This window comes from Sinocyclocheilus rhinocerous, unplaced genomic scaffold, assembly GCF_001515625.1.
Source record: "Sinocyclocheilus rhinocerous isolate Xijiao unplaced genomic scaffold, SAMN03320098_v1.1 scaffold1374, whole genome shotgun sequence".
NCBI lineage: Eukaryota > Metazoa > Chordata > Actinopteri > Cypriniformes > Cyprinidae > Sinocyclocheilus > Sinocyclocheilus rhinocerous.
The window spans coordinates 313,625-334,780 of NW_015643932.1; the positions used below are offsets into that span (position 1 = coordinate 313,625).

Genomic DNA, 21,156 nt, shown 5'->3' on the forward strand with positions numbered 1-21,156 from the left:
GCAACGTATCTGCTAGCAGAAAGTTTAAATAGCTTTTTAGTTTTGATGTTTGTGCAGGCGCGCCCCCCCCATTTCAAACTTAATTTCAAGCAATTTAAAGTAATTTAAATTTAACTTGGTAAACTATTTATTGAAAGGCAAAAAAAAAATTTTTTCTTACATTTTTACCCCTGCAATAGGAAGCCACAATTTCCTGTGGGTCTGTAAATTGTTCATTAGAGCTTGGTATTTTTTGGACCACATTATAATGAGGCCTATTTTACAAATGCATAAAACTAATAGCTCAGCGGAGGAGCAATATCTACAGTATATGAATATAATTTTTTCATAATATTGTTTTATCAGATGATAAATGCAATACAAGACTGACATTCACTTTATCTCTTCAGCAGTCACCTGTTTCGGTTAAGGCAATGTGTATTGTGCTCCACATTGCTCATTTAAAATTCCAGAGAATGTGCGAAAAAAAAAAAAGAGAAACTCTGTGGGATGCCATACTATTTCTATTCTCCATCCTTTCACAGATATATTTAGACCCATTTTACCCCTTTTTCTGTAACCTACTGGAAAAAAAAACTTGCCTGTGGAAGAATCACAAATCCCATGAATATGAATCCCATGAGATTATATTCAAAAAGAGATGTTAAATTCACAGAAATGTCCACTTTACTATTTTATAGTATTATTAAGCAATATTCATATTCAAGCAATATTCAGTTATAGCCTTACTTGGGACTAGGGCAGGGCGATATAGTTAAAAAATGTATCAACGATATAATGTTTCATATCGTTAGGTATCGATAATTATTGACATTTTTATAACCTTTTTTAAACCAAAAAGCAATAGAATAAAAATGTTTAAATTTAACCACTGTATTTATAATTAACACAATTTATTGAGACAAACAACAAATATTTTTTGTTTTAACAATCAAACACAATAAAAGTTAAACAAATATCTCATTTCTAATGTTTTATATGCAGATTAAATAGGTCTTTATTGTATAGGTCTAATTGTCTCCCGAGGCCACAGGAGGGTGCAATGAGCAAAATAATGCAAGTAATTAGCAAGTAACTCTATAAAAACATGCATTACGTCTAAGTTAACTCATAAAAATCAAATATAATTTCGTAAATTGCATAAACAATGACTTCATTTTTGCGAGCTTTTTCAGACAACAAATCTGTAGAAAATTGTAGTCACATGAAAATTATTCTGATCTCTCCAAAGCTACAAAAATTTAACTCTGAGTTTGAATAAAAATCAATAGCACAGAAATCCCACAATCTTTTGATGAAATGCAATCACACTTTAAATCTATTCTCCATCCAAGTAATTTGTTCAAGCTTTTTCTCCACTAACTAGTCGAGAAATGAAGGCTGAGTTTAAAAAGAAAAATAATGCCGCAAGGAAGACTGCATGATAAAAGGAACAAACTTCTGACTTTTCAGTGACTTTTAAATTGCGTTCTTATTTTATTGAGTTTTCTCGCACAGATTAGGAACACTGGGTCAATTATATAATGAGAAGAAAAACACTAACACCAATCTGGCTTTCGCTCTTTTCCTGAAAGACATCTGTCTGCGACACTGATCTAAGACATCTGTCTGTAGCATGAGCTGATAGCATCTGTCCTTAATGCTGAACTGGCTTTCGTCTTAATCAGAAAGAGCATTACTTATGTGATTATGCAAATGAATTTGAATATGGCACGGCTGCTGCAGTGTGAGTCTCACGTTTTTGAGTGTCAGATCTTCACTAGAAAGACATAAACTTCTTGAAGTGCTGCTGTTTCTCAAGGGAGTTTCTTTTCTGGCCCTCTGAACCACCAATTAAAAGGCAGATATAGTGTTCAGCTAGACGTTTTATGTCTCAAATGTTTTTCTTTAACAGCAGGCTTATATCCCAGCAGGAAGTTCAGATCACACGATACAACTGATGGTCGACTTGATTCTCGATTAAAGGAATTTGCTTTTCTTGTAAAATTGGGCAATTACGAGTTTAATCACACTGGTTTTAAAGTTCTAAACATCACTGCCAAATGACTTATATGCAGCATCACCAGACATTGCAGGTTAATTCATGATTGTATGTATTAACCACAGCCATATCACCCTGCAGCCCAAGACTGGTTGCCCACTGAAGCTAAGCAGGGTTGAGGCTGGTCAGTACCTGGATGGGAGACCTCCTGGGAAAACTAGGTAGCTGTTGGAAGAGGTGTTAGTGAGGCCAGCAGTTGGTGCTCACCCTGTGGTCTGCGTGGGTCCTAACGCCCCAGTATAGTGACGGGGACACTATACTGCCGAAGAGCACCGTTTTTCCACTGCCATGAATTTCAATAAGGACGCAAGGGAAAGACACGGTACAATCAGCACTACTCCACAGTCCATTTCTGCCTAATCAGGTCACATAGAAAATAACAGTGTCAGATTAATATTCTCTCCCTCAATGTCCAATTACTGCATATTCCACAAAAAAATTCCAATTATTATCCTTATCACTGAGGTTTCTTATCTGTCTTTACGTGCCAGCAGGCCATGTTCCTCACCCTTGAGGTTTCCGCCACTGATTAGAATGTGAGATTACTGTCATGAAAACACCACACAGACTCAACGGTGAAACATCATAAAGAGCCATAAAATGGACATAAATCAAGTTGGCGGGTGACACTCCGATAATTTGTGGTCATCTGTTGGTGAAAATGCGAGCATAAAATCAATGTGCTCACCTTAAGTGTGCTGTGCACATACGAAGGTTGTTTCATAACTGAAATGAAACAAAGGCATGGGCAAATCAATCTCTCGATTGAAAGTTATGCAATACAACTCAATGAACCGGTTTCTGAGGGAGGCGAAATATGGAAATCAAAAGGTTGGCCTTCATTGTTTAGCATTTCTCTGGTATATTATGTTTGAAAAGTTAATCGAAAGGGTCTTTTTTCCTATTCTGAATTGTTCAAAATGTTATTCTTGGTTATTTTTGATTCATATACAGTAGTCCTGGGAAATGATGGCTATATTTAAGTAGCTCCAGTTATTTGGGGTGTAGACTTTTGGAAGTGAGAAAATCATATTTGAGAGAGTGAAAAATCTATATTGAATCACAGGGTGCATAATGGGCTTCTTAATGTCATATTACAGTATATTTTGTTATATTATGCATCCGAATTTTAATTCATGTCTTTTAACTTAATTTTATACATTCAAAATGTATTTAATTTAGTTAAATTTAACAGTTTCATATGTAGGTCCTATTAAAATCCCATTCCATGTGGTGTGGCTTTTCTCCAGGATAAAGGAGGAAAGTTGTGTCAGTTTTAATGAAAACTGATTACATTTTATTCCCAGCGTTCCTAATGACAAACTTGATGTGTCACTTTTCAGAAAGAATTAATCATTCTGTTTGTTATTTACATTCTAGTTTAAATTAAATTGTCCTCATAAATCTTAGTTTCACCACTTTATTTCCTTCTGTTCCAAGTGAATGAGTCCTTCCCTTTTGAAGCTTCATAAAGTTGTTAGGCTTTGTTTGTATGGATTTCTCTTTTCAGGGGTGATGGTGAGTGTTTCTGAAAATATATATATTTTTACCTGCTTGAATGGCTGGTCAACTAATAGTTAAACTAAGTGCTAAACATGTTTGTATATCCAGGCTGAGAAGCACTATAAATGCAAATTGAGGGAACAATGTAAATACCATCACATTTGCATCAAAAGGCAGACTGAGCGTGGCACTTAATTGGAAAATTAATAGATTCCACATGATCAGTTCCAATCAAAGAGACACCGTTTGATCAAGTGTTGTTTCAAAAATTACTATGTTTTTATACAGAAAATGAGTTGAAGAAAATACAAACAACTTTTTTTTTTTTTAAATGTTCTGAGTGTTTTATGTATGTCCAGTATTTATTTATTTTGTTACTAGGTGGTTATTATTGCGTAATTGCAGTTGAAGTTGGCTGATAGCTATGATTTTCCGGAATGGAATTTTGAGAAAAACGGGTTTAAAGTGAGACGGGTTTCACTTTCACTTCTACTTAACGATCGCTGTCTGTCAGGAGCGCTATACTGCATCATTACACAAACAGACTAATGTTACCCCGAAGAGGACAGTTTTCCGTTGTTCATCATGATGGGCATAGTCTCTGAACTTTTGATCACCCCTTGTAGTGTCAGTTTTAATGAAAACTGATTACATTTTATTCCCAGCGTTCCTAATGACAAACTTGATGTGTCACTTTTCAGAAAGAATTAATCATTCTGTTTGTTATTTACATTCTAGTTTAAATTAAATTGTCCTCATAAATCTTAGTTTCACCACTTTATTTCCTTCTGTTCCAAGTGAATGAGTCCTTCCCTTTTGAAGCTTCATAAAGTTGTTAGGCTTTGTTTGTATGGATTTCTCTTTTCAGGGGTGATGGTGAGTGTTTCTGAAAATATATATATTTTTACCTGCTTGAATGGCTGGTCAACTAATAGTTAAACTAAGTGCTAAACATGTTTGTATATCCAGGCTGAGAAGCACTATAAATGCAAATTGAGGGAACAATGTAAATACCATCACATTTGCATCAAAAGGCAGACTGAGCGTGGCACTTAATTGGAAAATTAATAGATTCCACATGATCAGTTCCAATCAAAGAGACACCGTTTGATCAAGTGTTGTTTCAAAAATTACTATGTTTTTATACAGAAAATGAGTTGAAGAAAATACAAACAACTTTTTAAAAAAAAAATGTTCTGAGTGTTTTATGTATGTCCAGTATTTATTTATTTTGTTACTAGGTGGTTATTATTGCGTAATTGCAGTTGAAGTTGGCTGATAGCTATGATTTTCCGGAATGGAATTTTGAGAAAAACGGGTTTAAAGTGAGACGGGTTTACATTTAGAAAAGCGAGCGCAGCGCACCTGTGCATATAACAAACAGACTGTCATCGGACTCCTCTTTAGTAACTTCATCATCCGATCCTTCATCTCTGGATGTGAAATAGTCCATTATAACATCTTTTAGGGCACTGACATCACTAAGATTGAGCAGACTGAGACGAGCAAGATCGTCTAGTGAGCAGCTTCAGATACATATTTTCAGAAACACTCACCATCACCCCTGAAAAGAGAAATCCATACAAACAAAGCCTAACAACTTTATGAAGCTAATTTTGACAAAAAAATTGACATTCGACCTATTTTTCGAATTTCCTGAAAACGTCCCAGCGTGACATCCGACGGGTTTTCCCAGATCGCATCACAAATGTACTGACAATGCACACATTTCCATAATAACCAACACAATCTACCAAGAACAGCGGAAATTAGAGTCTGGTTTAAGACATGCTTTTTGGGGGGCATTAAATTATGGCACAAATACCAGTAAATCGACTAATGCAAACCTTCGTAAATCATGTTGCGAGATTATTTTAAATACTCTCCTTTCAATAAATTTTGCATCTGAAAGGGAAACTTACGGTGACCCAGTACTGCACAACACAACGAAATCGTCACAACACAACACATAGGACTAATTTTGCTGGGTTGTACTAATTTAGCTGTGTTGTGGCTTGTATCCGTTGTTTTGTGCTAATTTTGTTGTGTTGTGGCTTGACTCCATTGTGTTGCGACTTGTTTCCATTGTGTTGTGCTAATTTCGTTATGTTGCGGCTTGTTTCCGTTGTCTTGTGCTACTTTCGTTGTGTTGCGATTGGAGTTGTGGAGATTCCGTTGTGTTGCACACTACTGGTCCACCGTAGAAACTCCTACAAATGCATATGCAATAAGGTCCGTCCACACCTTTTCAGTGCTAATTTTTCACTTTGTGTCTTTAGTAAATACTGCCAGTAGTTTTTTTACGCCAAAATAGGGTTTGCACTGGCGCAAGTTGTTAGTAAATCTGGCCCACAGACTCATGCTGGATAGTGTAACTTGCAGTACTGGGACTACCAAAAAAAAAAAAAAAACAGCAGTTGAACCTAGTTGGCTGGCTGTACTGCACACAATTCCCTTACCATCTCTTTGGCATTGACTTACAATGGCAGTTTGCTATAAAGGGATGCTTCAAATGTCATTGAGAATAATGAGTCCAGCGTCCGTCTCTTCCATCCAGGTGCACTGCCAGCAACTGTCTCACTCCAAACCTATCACTCCCCTGTTGATCACTCTCCTGGATGAGTCAAATAAGAGGTTCACTCAGCTTGAAGCTGAGACCACAACAAGGTCCCAAGGGAGGGGAAAAAAAGCAGTTTACTAAGAGAAGCCAAAAGAAATGTTGAAAGTAACAGGGAATAATTGCCACTAAATCTGAACATGCATTTTTCTTGAAGATATTTATTATCGTACATGGTTTATCTGCAATACAGAGGTTCTTCTGCCTCTATAATTACTCTCAGCAGCAAACAAATGTGACGCCACATTGGAACTGGTTGATTCCAAATAGATGCAGGCAAGTCCAAAGCCAAAAGATAATTGAAGGGTTTATTTGCTTGGTATCTGAGGTCAAATGAACCAAAAAAGCTCTGCTACAAAAAGACCATCGCTGTTTGCCCTGACCTCTTATCTTGTTCCAACAGAGGGAGATGAACATGCATGTTTGTGCAAGGACTGTGTTGTTTGTTGATTGACTATGTTTACATTGCATTGTGTTAACGTACATGTGGTGGCCAAGGTCATGTTTGCATGCAGAATATTGGTCAGTTCCCATCTCAAAAAGAGCCAATCAGTCAGATGTCATGGTCTAGTGCATGGGTTGGCAACTTTTGAAAAAGATAATGTCACTTGCACATGCTCTAGACACATCGGTGCTAATGCAAGTTTGGCCTGTATCATGCCAGATCATGGATCTTATAGTCACTGTATTTATTCATGGATCTTACAGCCACTGTATTTGATTGGACATGATTGAAAAAGATTTTTGTTAAAGTATTTTATTTAGTTCAAATATGTGTTAAATTTTTTGTTAAATTATATTAATATATATACGTTTTGATTACTTTTGACCTCAAATATATTACATTTTTTGTTATCAACATCATGAAATCATGAGTGAACTACAGGGGGTTTGTGAGTTGATGAAAAGCTGGAAGACTTTCCAAAAGTATAAAAGCGGTAGAATTTGAGAAAAGGAACATTTAAAAGAGGAAAAAAAGGAGAATTAGGGTGAATTAAAGTATGAATAATTAATTACAAGTACTTAATTTTTGGAATCTGATTACGTAATTGGATCACACACACGCAAATTTTTTAAAAGTTAAATAAAAAAGCCCATCCAACTCCATAAAGCATCATCATAAATGTGCCACAGAAAAGAGGACTTCAAATAAACATCAATAATTTCAATATGTTGATTCAGTCTCCTTGGAAATTAATTACCGGAGTCACTCACCTGTTTTTTCATTAGTGAACACTCTGTATGGCATGGAAAATGTTCCTCGGCTCTGTAATTACTTTCCCCTCTATGCGCAGACTTTAAACGAATTAACTTTTTGTTCCACAACGAAAAAGAACATGCGAATGTGTCACCGAGCGCATGGTTCAGCGCGCGCCTTTCTTTGTATATAACATCATGTAATCTTGCTTCTCAACCGAGAGAAACAGCCTGTGACATGATAGATGGGCCGCAGAGATGAAACATGCTTAATCACGTAAGATGTCTTTAAAGTCTGGTGCATTTCAAGGACTAGATGTTCATTCTCTGCTACGATAGATAAACCTAATCTGAAGTCTATTTTGCTGAAGTAAAAGAGAAGCAGTAAATGAAAAGGAATGCAGTGGCAGCGGCCGGCTGTTCATCTGCTTTGTTTTCCTCATTTTAGTTCTCATCAGACGGTCCTCTGGGATTGCTGTGATCAGAGGAAAGGTCTGTGGGTCCAGCCTGACCTAACACGCTAGTGCCATGGTAACCTCCAGCAAGAAGGTGATGAAGGCTTACCAAAAGCTACAGGCAAGTCTTTCTTGAAGCACAAATATAAAAACACGTCAGTACAACTCAGGCTGTCAGGCTGTCCTCCAACACTCTCATGTAGCGCCCTGCTTTGCCCATGTTTGCCTCAAAGTGTCTGTGAGTGGATTGTGGCCATACTGTATTTCGGAATATCTTTTTTCTGCATTTGACTTTATTTGTGGTGCTTGCTATTAATATTGCCTATACTCTTTGAACAAAATTTCAAATAGAATAAATATTAAATAAATAAATGAAAAATACAACTTTGAACAAATTTGGATAAAAAGGAAAATACACAAATTTGAAGTATAAATCAATAGAATTTAACAAAAATTTTTACACATATTTGAACCAAATAAAACAAATAAAAAATTCTACATAAAATGATTATTTAAAATGCACTTTATTCTCTCCCTGTCTTCGCCTCTGACTTCTTCTTCTTATTTATTTTTTATTAATTTTTATATTTGTTTATATTTTGTTTTTATTTATTAATTAGATTTTTGTAGTTCACAAGGTACACTTACGTCATGAAATGGAAATTCATATGTTCTAAATGCATCTTATTGATCTTATTGTGCCTGATTCATCCATGCATGTTTCTTTTTGTTTAATTTGACCTGATTTGTGGTGCTTGCTATTATTATCACCTATACTTTTTGAACAAAGTTTCATAAAGAATAAATAAAAAAATAATAATAATAATAATAATTTTGAACAAATTTGGATAAAAAGGAAAATACACTAATTTTAAGTATAAATCAATAGAATTTAACAAAAAAATGAAAAATATTTGAACTAAAAACAAATAAAAGCTTTAACAAATTCTACATAAAATGATTCTTTAAAATGCAATTTATTCTCTCCCTGTCTTCACCTCTGACGACTTCTTTTTTTATTCATTTTTATTTTTGTTTATATTTTTATTTAATTCGTTTTTTTTTTTTGTAGTTCATAAGGTACACTTTCAGCATGAAATGGAAATTAATCCTATTTATGTTCTAAAGTGATTCATCCATGCATGTTTCTTTTTTTTGTTGCTTTTTTTGATAATCCATTTCACTCAGATATACATCACAATATGGAAGAAAATCTCTCTCATTATTTACTTTACATTGCAACTTTAACATCGCATTACATCACTGTCTGGATAATACACCTTAAACAAAGGTGAGACGTTTTTGACTGATACAATGTGTTATTTAATAAAGACGGAGAGCTTTGACCGTGCAGTGGTTTATATTTTTTTCTTCACTTCACTGAATGACTCCTGCACACCTGGCCATGAACACAGAGGTATCTGAAGGGTTTTATCTGTGACTTGGGCCACTAAACAATCACCCAGTAAGCAGATTGGTATTCTATTGTTTTTCCAGCCTTGGCGTTCCTTTTGCCAATTATTAGCATAGCTAAGTTCAGCTGAGGTTATTTGCTTATACCTCTCTCATTCAGCACACAGCTCTGGCTGTTCCCCACCTCCACCGAGCTGAGAGAGTCTGGAGCCCATCCAGACATTCAATATGCCAGGAGCAATGATGTACTCCGACACAGCAGGTGTGGAAGAGCTCTAGGTCTCTCTTGCTTTGACTGAGGGAGCCTGCCACGCTGTTAATAAGAGCTCGACTGTCATGGTTGACCAGGCTGGAACAAGCAATGACTTCATCATAAAACAGTGAGTGGGGACTGACCGAGCCTCAGAAAATGGGCCACGGAGAGAAATAGAACATGATGCATTCAGCCCTCGCTATTCAAAAATATGAATGAATGAAACTAGGCTTGTAAACATCAGACAGAATATCAAGCATGCACACATTTGAGTGCTCAGATCACTGGCTTCTCTAGCTTCAAGTAGCAAAACCTGGTTTTGAACATTATTGAGTGTAATTAATATACATAAAATCTCAGCGATTTATCTGAGTCTGCATTTAGGCCTTTTATTTTGTAGCAAAAGATTTAAATCAATAAAACACTGTTGATTAAATAGTAGCATATTTTTAAATTTTATTTGTTTAAGGATTAGTTCAGCCAAAAATAAAAAATTTGCTGAAAATTTACTCACCCTCAGGTCATCCAAGATGGAGATGAGTTTGATTCTTCATCTGAAAAGATTTAGAGAAATGTCGCATTACATCTTGCTCACCAGTGGATCCTCTGCAGTGAATAGGTGCTATCAGAATGAGAGTCTAAAGAGCTGATAAAAGCATGACAATAATCCACATGACTCCATTTCATCAATTAACCTCAATTAAAAGCTGCAAGTTTGTAAGAAACACATTAAGGTGTTTTAACGTTAAACCGTCACTTCTGGCCAAAATAGCCGTCCATAATTTCTCCAAATTTGTTCTAATTAAGAAACAAACTCATCTACATATGGGCTGGCCTGAGGGTGAGTACATTTCCATCACATTTTCATTTTTGGGTGAACTATTTCTTTAAAAGTTTAAAGTCACAAATATAAAAATGAACGGATCCATGCAGAGTTTTGGTCTATATTATTTTGTAGTGAAATATTTAAAGCAATTAAACTGCTTTTAAATCACTGTTTTGAATATACTCTAGTACCTTTTGTAGCTTTATTTGCTGAATTTAGTGAAAAACATTTTATAAAATATGCCCAGTGAATGCTGCGCTCATTGTAAAAAGAAATTACATCATGTGATATTTCATATTGTGCATTTTAAAATACACTGCATACTTAAATAGAATGAGTACAGTTAGCTTTGCCAGTTATGTCTGGACATAACTGCCCATTATCCAAAAAAAAAAAAAAACTTTTTGCATGCATTTTATATAGTATTCAACTGAACATGTTCTCTGTCTGGATCACTTCTGATGGTATGGAATCTAAAGTTTTCTTTTAACTCTAAATGTTTTGCTTTTAATTCTAAATAGCTTGAAGGCTCACTAACAGAGCGTAGTTTGATAATCGGACCCAAAGAGATATGATGGCTCTCTTAACTGCAGAGGCGCATAACAGCAGCTCTTTTAGAGCCCTTCTGGTTTTGCTTTTGCTACAACACAGGAGTACAGCTGACTAGACTCACCATTTTTTCATCTTCATCGTGTGGGGTATATGCCTGCACGTAAACGCTAATGGCCACACAGTGTCCCCGACTGTCACCCACCCCTGTTTTATCGTATTGTGACTCAGGCGCCTCTGGCAATAAATCTGATCACCACCAAAACACCAACAGCGCTCAACACATTTCACAGCGCTGGATGCCTCAGTGCAGCACACGACTGCTCGCTTTGCATGCAAATGCAGGTGCACAGAAGATGGTGGAGCATCTGTAGAGGACCACAGGTTTTTCCATTGCTCAGCACGCTCACAAAAGGACCAAATGCCTGCGAGCACTCATATGTGAAACCGCAAAAACAGATGCGAATGATTGGGAAAGATTCAGGAGTTTAAACAGTAATTGGGTAATAAATCACCGGAAGTCTGGCTGATGCAAGTTACTGAAATAAGAACGTCGGTTAAGAGGCAAATGATTTATAAAGTTGCAAAAGACTTTTTAACTTGCCAGAATTTGGGGGTTCTGTCAGACAAAGCCAAATAAAAGAAAGGAGGTCGGTCTGTGAGGCATGTCCTTATGTATTAGAAAGCACAGACGTGGTATTGTTAGATGGTTTAGAGCCTGCGGCCTCTCACAGATGGAGACGTTAACATGACTTTGTGGAATGAGAGGATATTGAATAAGTTTGTTTACATCCTCTCTAAAAAATTCAATTCAATCCTTTAACGACAGTAGTCTTTTTCAGCCAAACATAGGCACAAAAGAAGAAAACAAATCATTTGGACAGCCCCCCCAAAAAAATTTGAGAACATAAAATGAGTCCAATAAAAATTTCCCTAAAAACGAGCACACTAGAGGGATTTCCTTGCTGTGCCAGCTCAATACATTAATTTACAAATTAAGTTAAGTCCCTTGTACTGACGAACGGAAACTGGCGTGAAGCACAACGGTTGCTTTTAATGCCATATCAGCTCTTTTTATTAACATCGGTCTCGGTGACATTAAGATGAGGCAGCAATTAGCCTTCCTGAGGCACTCCATGAAAATTTAATTTAGCGCTCCATCCACTGCAGCCAAAACGCACATACCAGGAAACACTCAGCACCTCCGATCTATATGGATTTTCTCTAATGAGCCATCTTAAACGGCACAATGGAAAGCAGACAGATGGTGAGGGAAGCAAATGAACAGGTGTTGGTGAGTTCAGATGAAGCCTGCATGAGTTCAGGCAAAATTACTAGAGATGTGAAACAAAACTCTGACACTTCACAAGCCTCGAGATTGAAATCCTATCAGATATCAAAACAGAGCAAGAGACGGCAGACATCTCACCAAAATCAAAGGGAATAACAAAGAACATGAAGGCTTATGGATATGCAACAAAGCCATGGGGGTACAACAAACACCATCATACATCATAAATATCATAAATTACCCCAAGGCAACACCAGCATAATACATGCTCAGAACAGATAGCAAGTGCTGAAAAAGTATATAACAGATGGCACATTTGAATTTTTTTCTTGAACTCTCACAGAAAATGGTCTTTCCATATATCAAATATAACCATTGTTCAAAATTACGAAATTAATTATTGAAAATGCTCAAATTAAAATGTCAGCTTCATAAAAGTGCCATTATTACAGGCTTTAAATTTACTATTACATTGCAGGATTGAGTTTTCTATTATTTAAGATAATCAGGACAGATTTAAAATCAAAATTGATACCTGGGCAATGCCTTAAAAAGGGTTAGTTCACCCCAAAATAAAAATTCTGTCATTAATTACTCACCCTCATGTTGTTCCAAACCCGTAAGACCTTCGTTCAGCTTCGGAACACAAATTAAGATATTTTTGATGAAATGTGAGAGCTCTCAGACACTGCATAGACAGCAACGCAACTGTAATGTTCCCAGACAGAAACGTAGTAAGGCCATCGGTAAAACAGTCCATGTGATATCAGTGGCTCAACTTCAGTTTTGTGAAGCTACAAGAATACTTTTTGAGCGCAAAGAAAACAAAAATAACATAATTTATTTAACAATTTTTCTCCCCCGAGTTACGTCTTCCACCATTTTGGAGAGTACCCAAGAGCATAATCGACATAAACAGCTTTGTTTACGTTCGGGGGAGAAAGTGCGCACATGAACGTAATCTGCGTAATCAGTGTTGTTTATGCTTAGGGGAAAGCGTGCGTAAGGCAAACCTTTTACCATTCTGATTATCTTTAGGACTAAAAGGAGTAGTTGCTTCAACTGTTAGAAGGAAAAAACTCAAGTGATTGCGCCGGCGCACACACATTTAAAGTCCCCATGAAATCAAAATTAAAGTTTTTTGGGTGTTAGTATCAATATGTTACTTTAGGGATGTTCATTTCAGTTATTTTTCCTAACCGACAACCAACGCTCCGCTAACCGACAAGATTATTTTAAATTAGAATTTAATTAAATTAGAAAGGATAAGTGTCTGTGACCCGTTAAAAAATACTAACATTTGTTTTCCGGGGATTCATTTTACATGTGCAAAAAGCAGCAAACAACAGAACATGAGGATTCACATGGTGAATGGCACGTAGTGCACTATATAGGGGACAGGGAACGATTCAAACAGTTTAAATATGCTTTCGATTGAGGAAAAAAAGAAGTCTGGTTTTGCGCTGTGTCACGCTAACCAACGCTAACCACACACACTCTGCTCTGGTCCAGAGACACGATAGCACGGAGCGGATCAAATGCGCGAGTCGGCGCAGACCACAAAATGTATCGGAGCTATTTGAATTCTACACAGAATGCTATATTTTATAGCAATATGGATGAGATTGTGGCTGGCATAGCCTGTCAAATGTGGCTTTACGGAGCTCAACGGCTCTGACCGGCTCTAGCCCAAGCTGTGATATAAACGAACGCTATTGGCTATTTTAAAAAGGAGCGGGGCTGCTTGATATGTCCCGCCCTGTCTTCCTGTTTTAGTTAAAATGACGTCAACACAGAGTAATGCTGCGAAAAGGAAGGGGCTTACGAAACAGAGGTATATGATGTAAGGGAATATATGGGGTCAAGGTATGGAGAATATATGCACATTTTCACAGATGCCTCAAAGGATCCAAAAACAGGTCATGTGGGCTCTGCATTTGTAATACCAAAGTTAAAAGTAAATAAGAGCAGTAGAATATCAGATTGTTTATCAGTGTTTACTGGAGAAATGTTTGCAATAATTATGGCAATAAGGTGGATTAGTGAAGTTAAAATATCCAAGGCAGTAATATGTTCAGACTCAAGTTCAGCGTCACGTCACGTGTTCATGAGGATTATGATAGGCTAATCCCATATAGAAAACATCACAAGTAAAATTAATCATGTTTATAAAGATAAACGTGGGTTTATTATAGCCCACCTACAATTTACATTTCAGAGATTAGTACAAATAAATTATTAAATGATAAAACTGAATAAATTTTAAATGAACAAATCTGGCTTTGCATTTGCAACCCTGTGAAAACAGGGGGTGCTGCAGCCCCCCCGTATTAAATCCAGGAAGAAACATGAAATCAGTATTGTTACAGTATTTGGGAAGAACTGGGTTGAACAAGAAGGTATAAGTGTTGTTTTATTTTATTATTTTATTTTCTTTTTCTTTCTTTTTCTCTCTCCTTTCAAATCCCGTTTAAGAGGGCTGAGGGAGGACCGAGGAGCTGAACACGCAGCGCCGGATGAAGCTCTATGACGACTCTAAGCGGGTACAAGAATCAAGGGTGTTTGTATGTGGGTTGGTAGGTTAATCAGGAGATTGTAGATAGAGTGTCAATGGTCCATTTGAGATATAGGTGGCGGTAATGCACTTATAAGTCTGCGATCCGCCGTAAAGCAACAAGAAGAAGAAGAAGAAGAAGAAGAAGAGTAATGCTGCGCGTTTCTAAGCATTTCAGGGGACCTTTAAGCATTGCTACCTTGACAATGCAGCCTGTTCATTAACATAATAAAATACAGTCAGTCAAACATATGGAGAAAAAAAAACTATGTAGTAAAAAAAATGTAGTAAAATCTGTGCCGTTAAGTGTTATCACCGCACCGGATATCTCTACGTAATATAGAGATGTCTTAGGTCTGCATATCTTCAGAAGGCCACTTTTTAAGTTCCTCTATGGGTGAAGGGTGTCAACAATCACAGATGCTTTAACAAGATTACAGCACCCTCTAGTGGCAAATTTAATAAGCACTTTTTAATCTCGAACAGAGTGTGATAAAAGATCTTTTCCTGCTCATCTTCCTTGTTTCTAGTAAATCCACTAATACCTTCATATTTCACACAATTTGTCAGTGAGACACTCATGCAGTTGTTCCACAGCCCTTTATCAAATAAACACTCTCTGGGCTGTACTTGTGTGCTCATTTTGCCCTTGAACGCTGAAGAGGAACTCTGTCAGCCGACTTCCCTGAAGTGTCCTGAGTGCCTTTGGCAATTCAGAGAGTCTCTTCATCTGAATTTCACAACTCAATGGCAGCTGGGTCAGAAATTCTGTGAGAGGGGTTTGCCTGTGTGGCTGAGCAACCACAGACGTGAAAAAGATGAGAAATAGAGGATCCCCATCATGATAGGAGAGCTAATCTGACCTTGAGGACAATCTTAGAGACGTCACCAAGACTCCTGAAGAATAAAAATGATCTGTCTTTCTGACTGTCTGTGGTCAGGGCCGTTTCTAGCCAATTTGACGCCCTAGGCGAAATCCCTATTGCCTATTATTGTCTTTATCTGTTTATTGTTAAAAAAAATTGTTGTTGTTTCTTGAAACATTGGTTTAAAGTGTCAGTTATTGCATTATTATTTCAGTCAAACCTATAAAACCCCTTTCTGTCATGGACACTGAACGTGGCCGGCACAGCAGATATGTGAGCTCTCTGAAGTGCCGGAAGCTTTCTGAATACATGCTTTGCACTCAGAGTTTGCTGGGCTGAGACCAAGGGCCCTCTGCCTCTGCACTACACTTCAACAAAGAGTCAAGCTACATTTGCAATGTCTAAGCCACTTAACGTGACTAGACTCACTTGACAACGAAGACAGAAAAGGCTGTGAAACACTGGTAAAACCTGGAACGTATCACATGATGAAAGTGGAAATAATTGGGAATAAATGCAGCAAAGTTTCAGTCATCTCTTTCTTTCTTTCTTTCTTTTTTTATCTGCTTATATGCTCTTTTAAGGTCCAAAAAAATCTTTTTTTTTTTTTTTTTACTTAACGTGACTAGACTCACTTGACAACGAAGACAGAAAAGGCTGTGAAACACTGGTAAAACCTGGAACGTATCACATGATGTAAGTGGAAATAATTGGGAATAAATGCAGCAAAGTTTCAGTCATCTCTTTCTTTCTTTCTTTCTTTCTTTTGTCTGCTTATATGCTCTTTTAAGGTCCAAAAAAATCATGTTTTTTTTTTTGTTCTATTTATTTTTTTAAGCCTTGTAAGGATCATTTATATCTCCATCATATTAATGCCTTAAGGTCCTTTATTGTTTTCTATTAAAAAAAGCATGCATTTTCATACAAATCAATTCGTAGAAAAAACTAAATCTATCTATCTATCTATCTATCTATTCAAGTGTACTGTAAAACTACTTTCTAAACTTTCTAAACGAGACCATTTCAAATATCTACATATTTAGTTATATGCATCTGATTTCAAGAAGGTCATACAGTATTTCTTGCTATGTCTGACACAAAATGCTGCAGCATTTGATGTAAACCATCTTGCCAATATGGCTCCTTAATCTCAGACTAGACTTAAGTTAAGCAAAGGAATGTTTTGTTCCCCAATCATTCACAGGAACAGCCCCTTTGATGACACAGGGGATCAAAACACTGCCCTCCTCTACATTTCATTCTTCTTTTTTCAAGATGACAGAACATCACAACACATTCCTGAGGGTGTTTTCTATTTTTGCCCCAATGGACAGTGGAGGGCTTTCTTAGGTACAGAAGCATTGCTCTCCATTCAAACGGCCTCCAAACTGACTGATTGATTGATTTATAATATTTTCATTTTTATTTAAGTGTTTACCTAAAACACAGTTCATTCACAATTTGAGGGCCTGTAGACACATACAGGACATGATTGCAGACTAAGATAGGTTTGAGGAACGTACATGCTCTCTTCAGATAGAAAGGGCAAGAGATTAAAGAGGAGAAGAAAAAAGGCAGTAGGAGGGGGTGAGTGTGGGAGGGGAGATGGAGAGTGATGGAGGAGGGTTGGAATGGAGAATTAACACTGGCATTACCACAGAAAAGGACGGAGCAGCCTGTCCAACTCTGGGGGACCTTACATTAGGTCAGACGAGGGCCCCGGAATGAGCAGAACAATGTTTTCTGAGGTAAGGCATCAAGTTAATTTACAAGATTAAATGCTTTTGCACAATTTTGAACAGTGGGTGTCGAGAGCAATGAATTCTGTTTCAAAAGACTAAAAAGTCACATTCTAGGCAAAGAAGAGGAGATCCTTCATTGTGTGTGGGTTTCCTGAGCTATACTTTAGAGACGAGAACATGGCTAAATTTGAAAAAAACTTTATGCTTTAATCTGTAGTCAATTTTTTAAAAAGTGTTAGAAATAATATATATACATACACATTGTAAAATATATGTGTGTGTGTGTGTACCTGTTTTTCTATTCTGGTGGGGACTTAAACCTGAATACACACAGACTCGTGGGGACTCGTGTCACGGTGGGGACCTAAATTGAGGTCCCCACGGGTAAACAAGCTAATAAATCACACATAATGAAGTTTTTTGAAAATCTAAAAATGCAAAAAGTTTCCTGTGAGGGGTAGGTTTAGGGGTAGGGTTGGTGTAGAGCAATACAATATACGGTCTGTACAGTATAAAAACCATTACGCCTATGGAGAGTCCCCACAAGGATAGCTGACCAGACATGTGTGTGTTTTTTTTTATATATACACATATATAATTAAAAAAAATGGCAACATGTTAAACCACAAAGATGTCAGAATTAGCTATATATATGATTATGTGTATTCAAGATATGAATTTCCACAAATCCATGGTCTAACCATAAAGATGAGTTACAGTAAAATTAATTAACTATGTTACTATATGGTAGTGTAATTAAAACCAATCACAGCATTTTTTAAGTTTGCTGAAAATTTGTCACGTCAGTCCTCAGTTCCTCCAGTTGGGTGTCATACTGTAAGAGCAAATTTGTCGTACGCCGGTTTGCTTTAATTTTACGCTTGCTGAACATAAACAAGTAAATATAATTCAGCACATAACCGACAGGCCTGTCATCCGTGGAGGATTAATGAAACCTCTCAGGCATTTCCACTGCCTTCTGTAACACCACCAGAGACTGTGCTATTGATTAACACACATTAAACAACTTCAAAATTAAATGTATAGAAATCAAACATTCAAATCTAATGTCCCAAACCGTTTTCTGTCATCAAGAAGTAAACAAAGAAAACAAGAACTTAAAAGCCTCGAACAAAACCAATCATTCAGTGCAGATACAGAATTATGTTATGTTTTGAGCCTGATACAGTCCTCATCATTACTGCTGTATTTACAATACTGGGGGGATGGGTATAACAGAGGCAGGACGTCCTGTCAATAGCACTCAGAAACTCAGAGAGTGCTTTTATTGATTACTCTGCCTGATTGAAAACAGGTTACTGCATGGTTTTCTTTATACATGAGTCACATATATCATTTTACAAGAAAAACAGAGCAAAAATATGTTTTGGGTCACTTTTGTGTATTCATATCTGTATATTATTTATAAATTATATATTTAATATTATTATTATATAGAATATTATTGCTTATTACATACACACACAAATATAAAAATATAAATTATTTAAATAATTTATGCAATACATAGATAACTTTTCAACAAACATCTGCCATAAAAGTGTGAGAGTTTAGAAAACTCCCTGTTGAATTTAGACAAGTGGATTAGCATCAGGTGCAACATGCGCAAGTAATGATCCCAGACATCTCCATCTGCAGAATAACCTCAACCACTCCACTGGGATTCTTTCTTTAAGTTGACCATTAGGCTAATCCTGTGTGTCCATTAGACGATTATTACACTAGCCAGTATAAGAGCAGTTTTAGGTTGACAGCTCTGCTGAGCTCCACAGTATGTAGTGCTTTCAAGGCAAATTGCAGTCAACTCACAGTGCGTACTCCGTAGATCAACGCTGACGCCTTTTAATTAAGATTAAAAAGATCCCTGTACTGCAAACAGATGTATCCTTGGAATTCAGAGCTCAGACTGGCCAGAAACAGACGATAGCGGAGATTCAGTGTTTGTTTGGGGGATGATTGATGAAGTGACTACAATGAGCTAAACAGGGACAGTGCTGTCAAAACAGAAGCTCTGATCGATATAACCGCCCTCATTGGGTGATCATGGGCTTCTCGGATACACTTGGAAAACTGTGTCAGAATGAAACAGTTTTGGATATTCACTTCACAGCACGTTTTTTATGATCACTCAAGGGGAAACATGTTGCAAATTATTCCTAAACTCTCCTTATTTCCTATTAATATGAAACTATGTAACAGCTAAAGATTTTATTCTTCAGTTGTCAGTTTTGTGATGCATCTCTGAAGCAGAAAATTCTGGGAGAAGTGATGGGCAGCTTTACCCTGAGGCCAGGCCTTCACTAAATTAACTTGATTTATGTTGATTGAATTAAAAAGTAAGTATGCTTCGTAGTGTCTGAGCTGTGCAGCTATTGACCCAGCTGAATTTATGTCTCTAATCTTCCAGGTCGAAATTCTGTACTCAAAAACCAAAGAACAGCTCTGTTTTCTTGACAAGGTAAGCAGATTTTGCCTCAAACAATCAATGACAGTGTCTGCTGCACTCAGCCAAAACTTAATGGTATATCGTTTTATTTTGTTTTTAATGCAGGTTGAACCCCATTCAAGCGTAGGTGACATTAAGAGTTTGTTTCATAAGTCATGTAAGTTTTACCCCACAGTGTCTTTGTGATATTGTAATTTTACCAAGTCAAATATGAAATATTGGTCACATTTTTCCTCAGCTGCGCGTAAGTGTCCTGGTCAGCCTGTCAAGTTTTATTTTGCTATATTTATTTATTTATTTATAATGATTTATTTTTTGAGTAGTGCGTGGACATTAAATAAGCCTACTTTCGCTAAAATAGTCAATTTAAAATGTACAAAACAATCGGCCTAGCATCAATATGAACACTGTAACAATACTATAGTAATAAAATGCTTCTGAGCTGTGCAGCTACTGACCCAGCTGAATTTATGTCTCTAATCTTCCAGGTCGAAATTCTGTGCTCAAAAACCAAAGAACAGCTCTGTTTTCTTGACAAGGTAAGCAGATTTTGCCTCAAACAATCAATGACAGTGTCTGCTGCACTCAGCCAAAACTTAATGGTATATCGTTTTATTTTGTTTTTAATGCAGGTTGAACCCCATTCAAGCGTAGGTGACATTAAGAGTTTGTTTCACAAGTCATGTAAGTTTTACCCCACAATGGCATTGTATTGTAATTTTACCTAGTCAAATATGAAATATTGGTCAAATTTTTCCTTCAGAATGAAACAGTTTTGGATATTCACTTCACAGCACGTTTTTTATGATCACTCAAGGGGAAACATGTTGCAAATTATTCCTAAACTCTCCTTATTTCCTATTAATATGAAACTATGTAACAGCTAAAGATTTTATTCCTCAGTTGTCAGTTTTGTGATGCATCTCTGAAGCAGAAAATTCTGGGAGAAGTGATGGGCAGCTTTACCCTGAGGCCAGGCCTTCACTAAATTAACTTGATTTATGTTGATTGAATTAAAAAGTAAGTATGCTTCGTAGTGTCTGAGCTGTGCAGCTATTGACCCAGCTGAATTTATGTCTCTAATCTTCCAGGTCGAAATTCTGTACTCAAAAACCAAAGAACAGCTCTGTTTTCTTGACAAGGTAAGCAGATTTTGCCTCAAACAATCAATGACAGTGTCTGCTGCACTCAGCCAAAACTTAATGGTATATCGTTTTATTTTGTTTTTAATGCAGGTTGAACCCCATTCAAGCGTAGGTGACATTAAGAGTTTGTTTCATAAGTCATGTAAGTTTTACCCCACAGTGTCTTTTTGATATTGTAATTTTACCAAGTCAAATATGAAATATTGGTCACATTTTTCCTCTGCTGCGCGTAAGGTT

At 36.7% G+C, this 21,156-nt stretch overlaps 1 protein-coding gene across 1 annotated transcript in view; it reads left to right on the forward strand.

Annotated features, from left to right (window-relative positions):
• The first annotated feature begins 17,289 nt into the window (after positions 1 to 17,289).
• Positions 17,290 to 21,156, forward strand: part of LOC107757702 (very-long-chain enoyl-CoA reductase-like) — an 8,299-nt gene continuing 4,432 nt past the window's right edge. The window contains exon 1 of the mRNA XM_016575256.1: positions 17,290 to 17,313. Within this exon, the coding sequence (XP_016430742.1) occupies positions 17,290 to 17,313 (24 nt within the window). The remainder of the gene's footprint in view (positions 17,314 to 21,156) is intronic.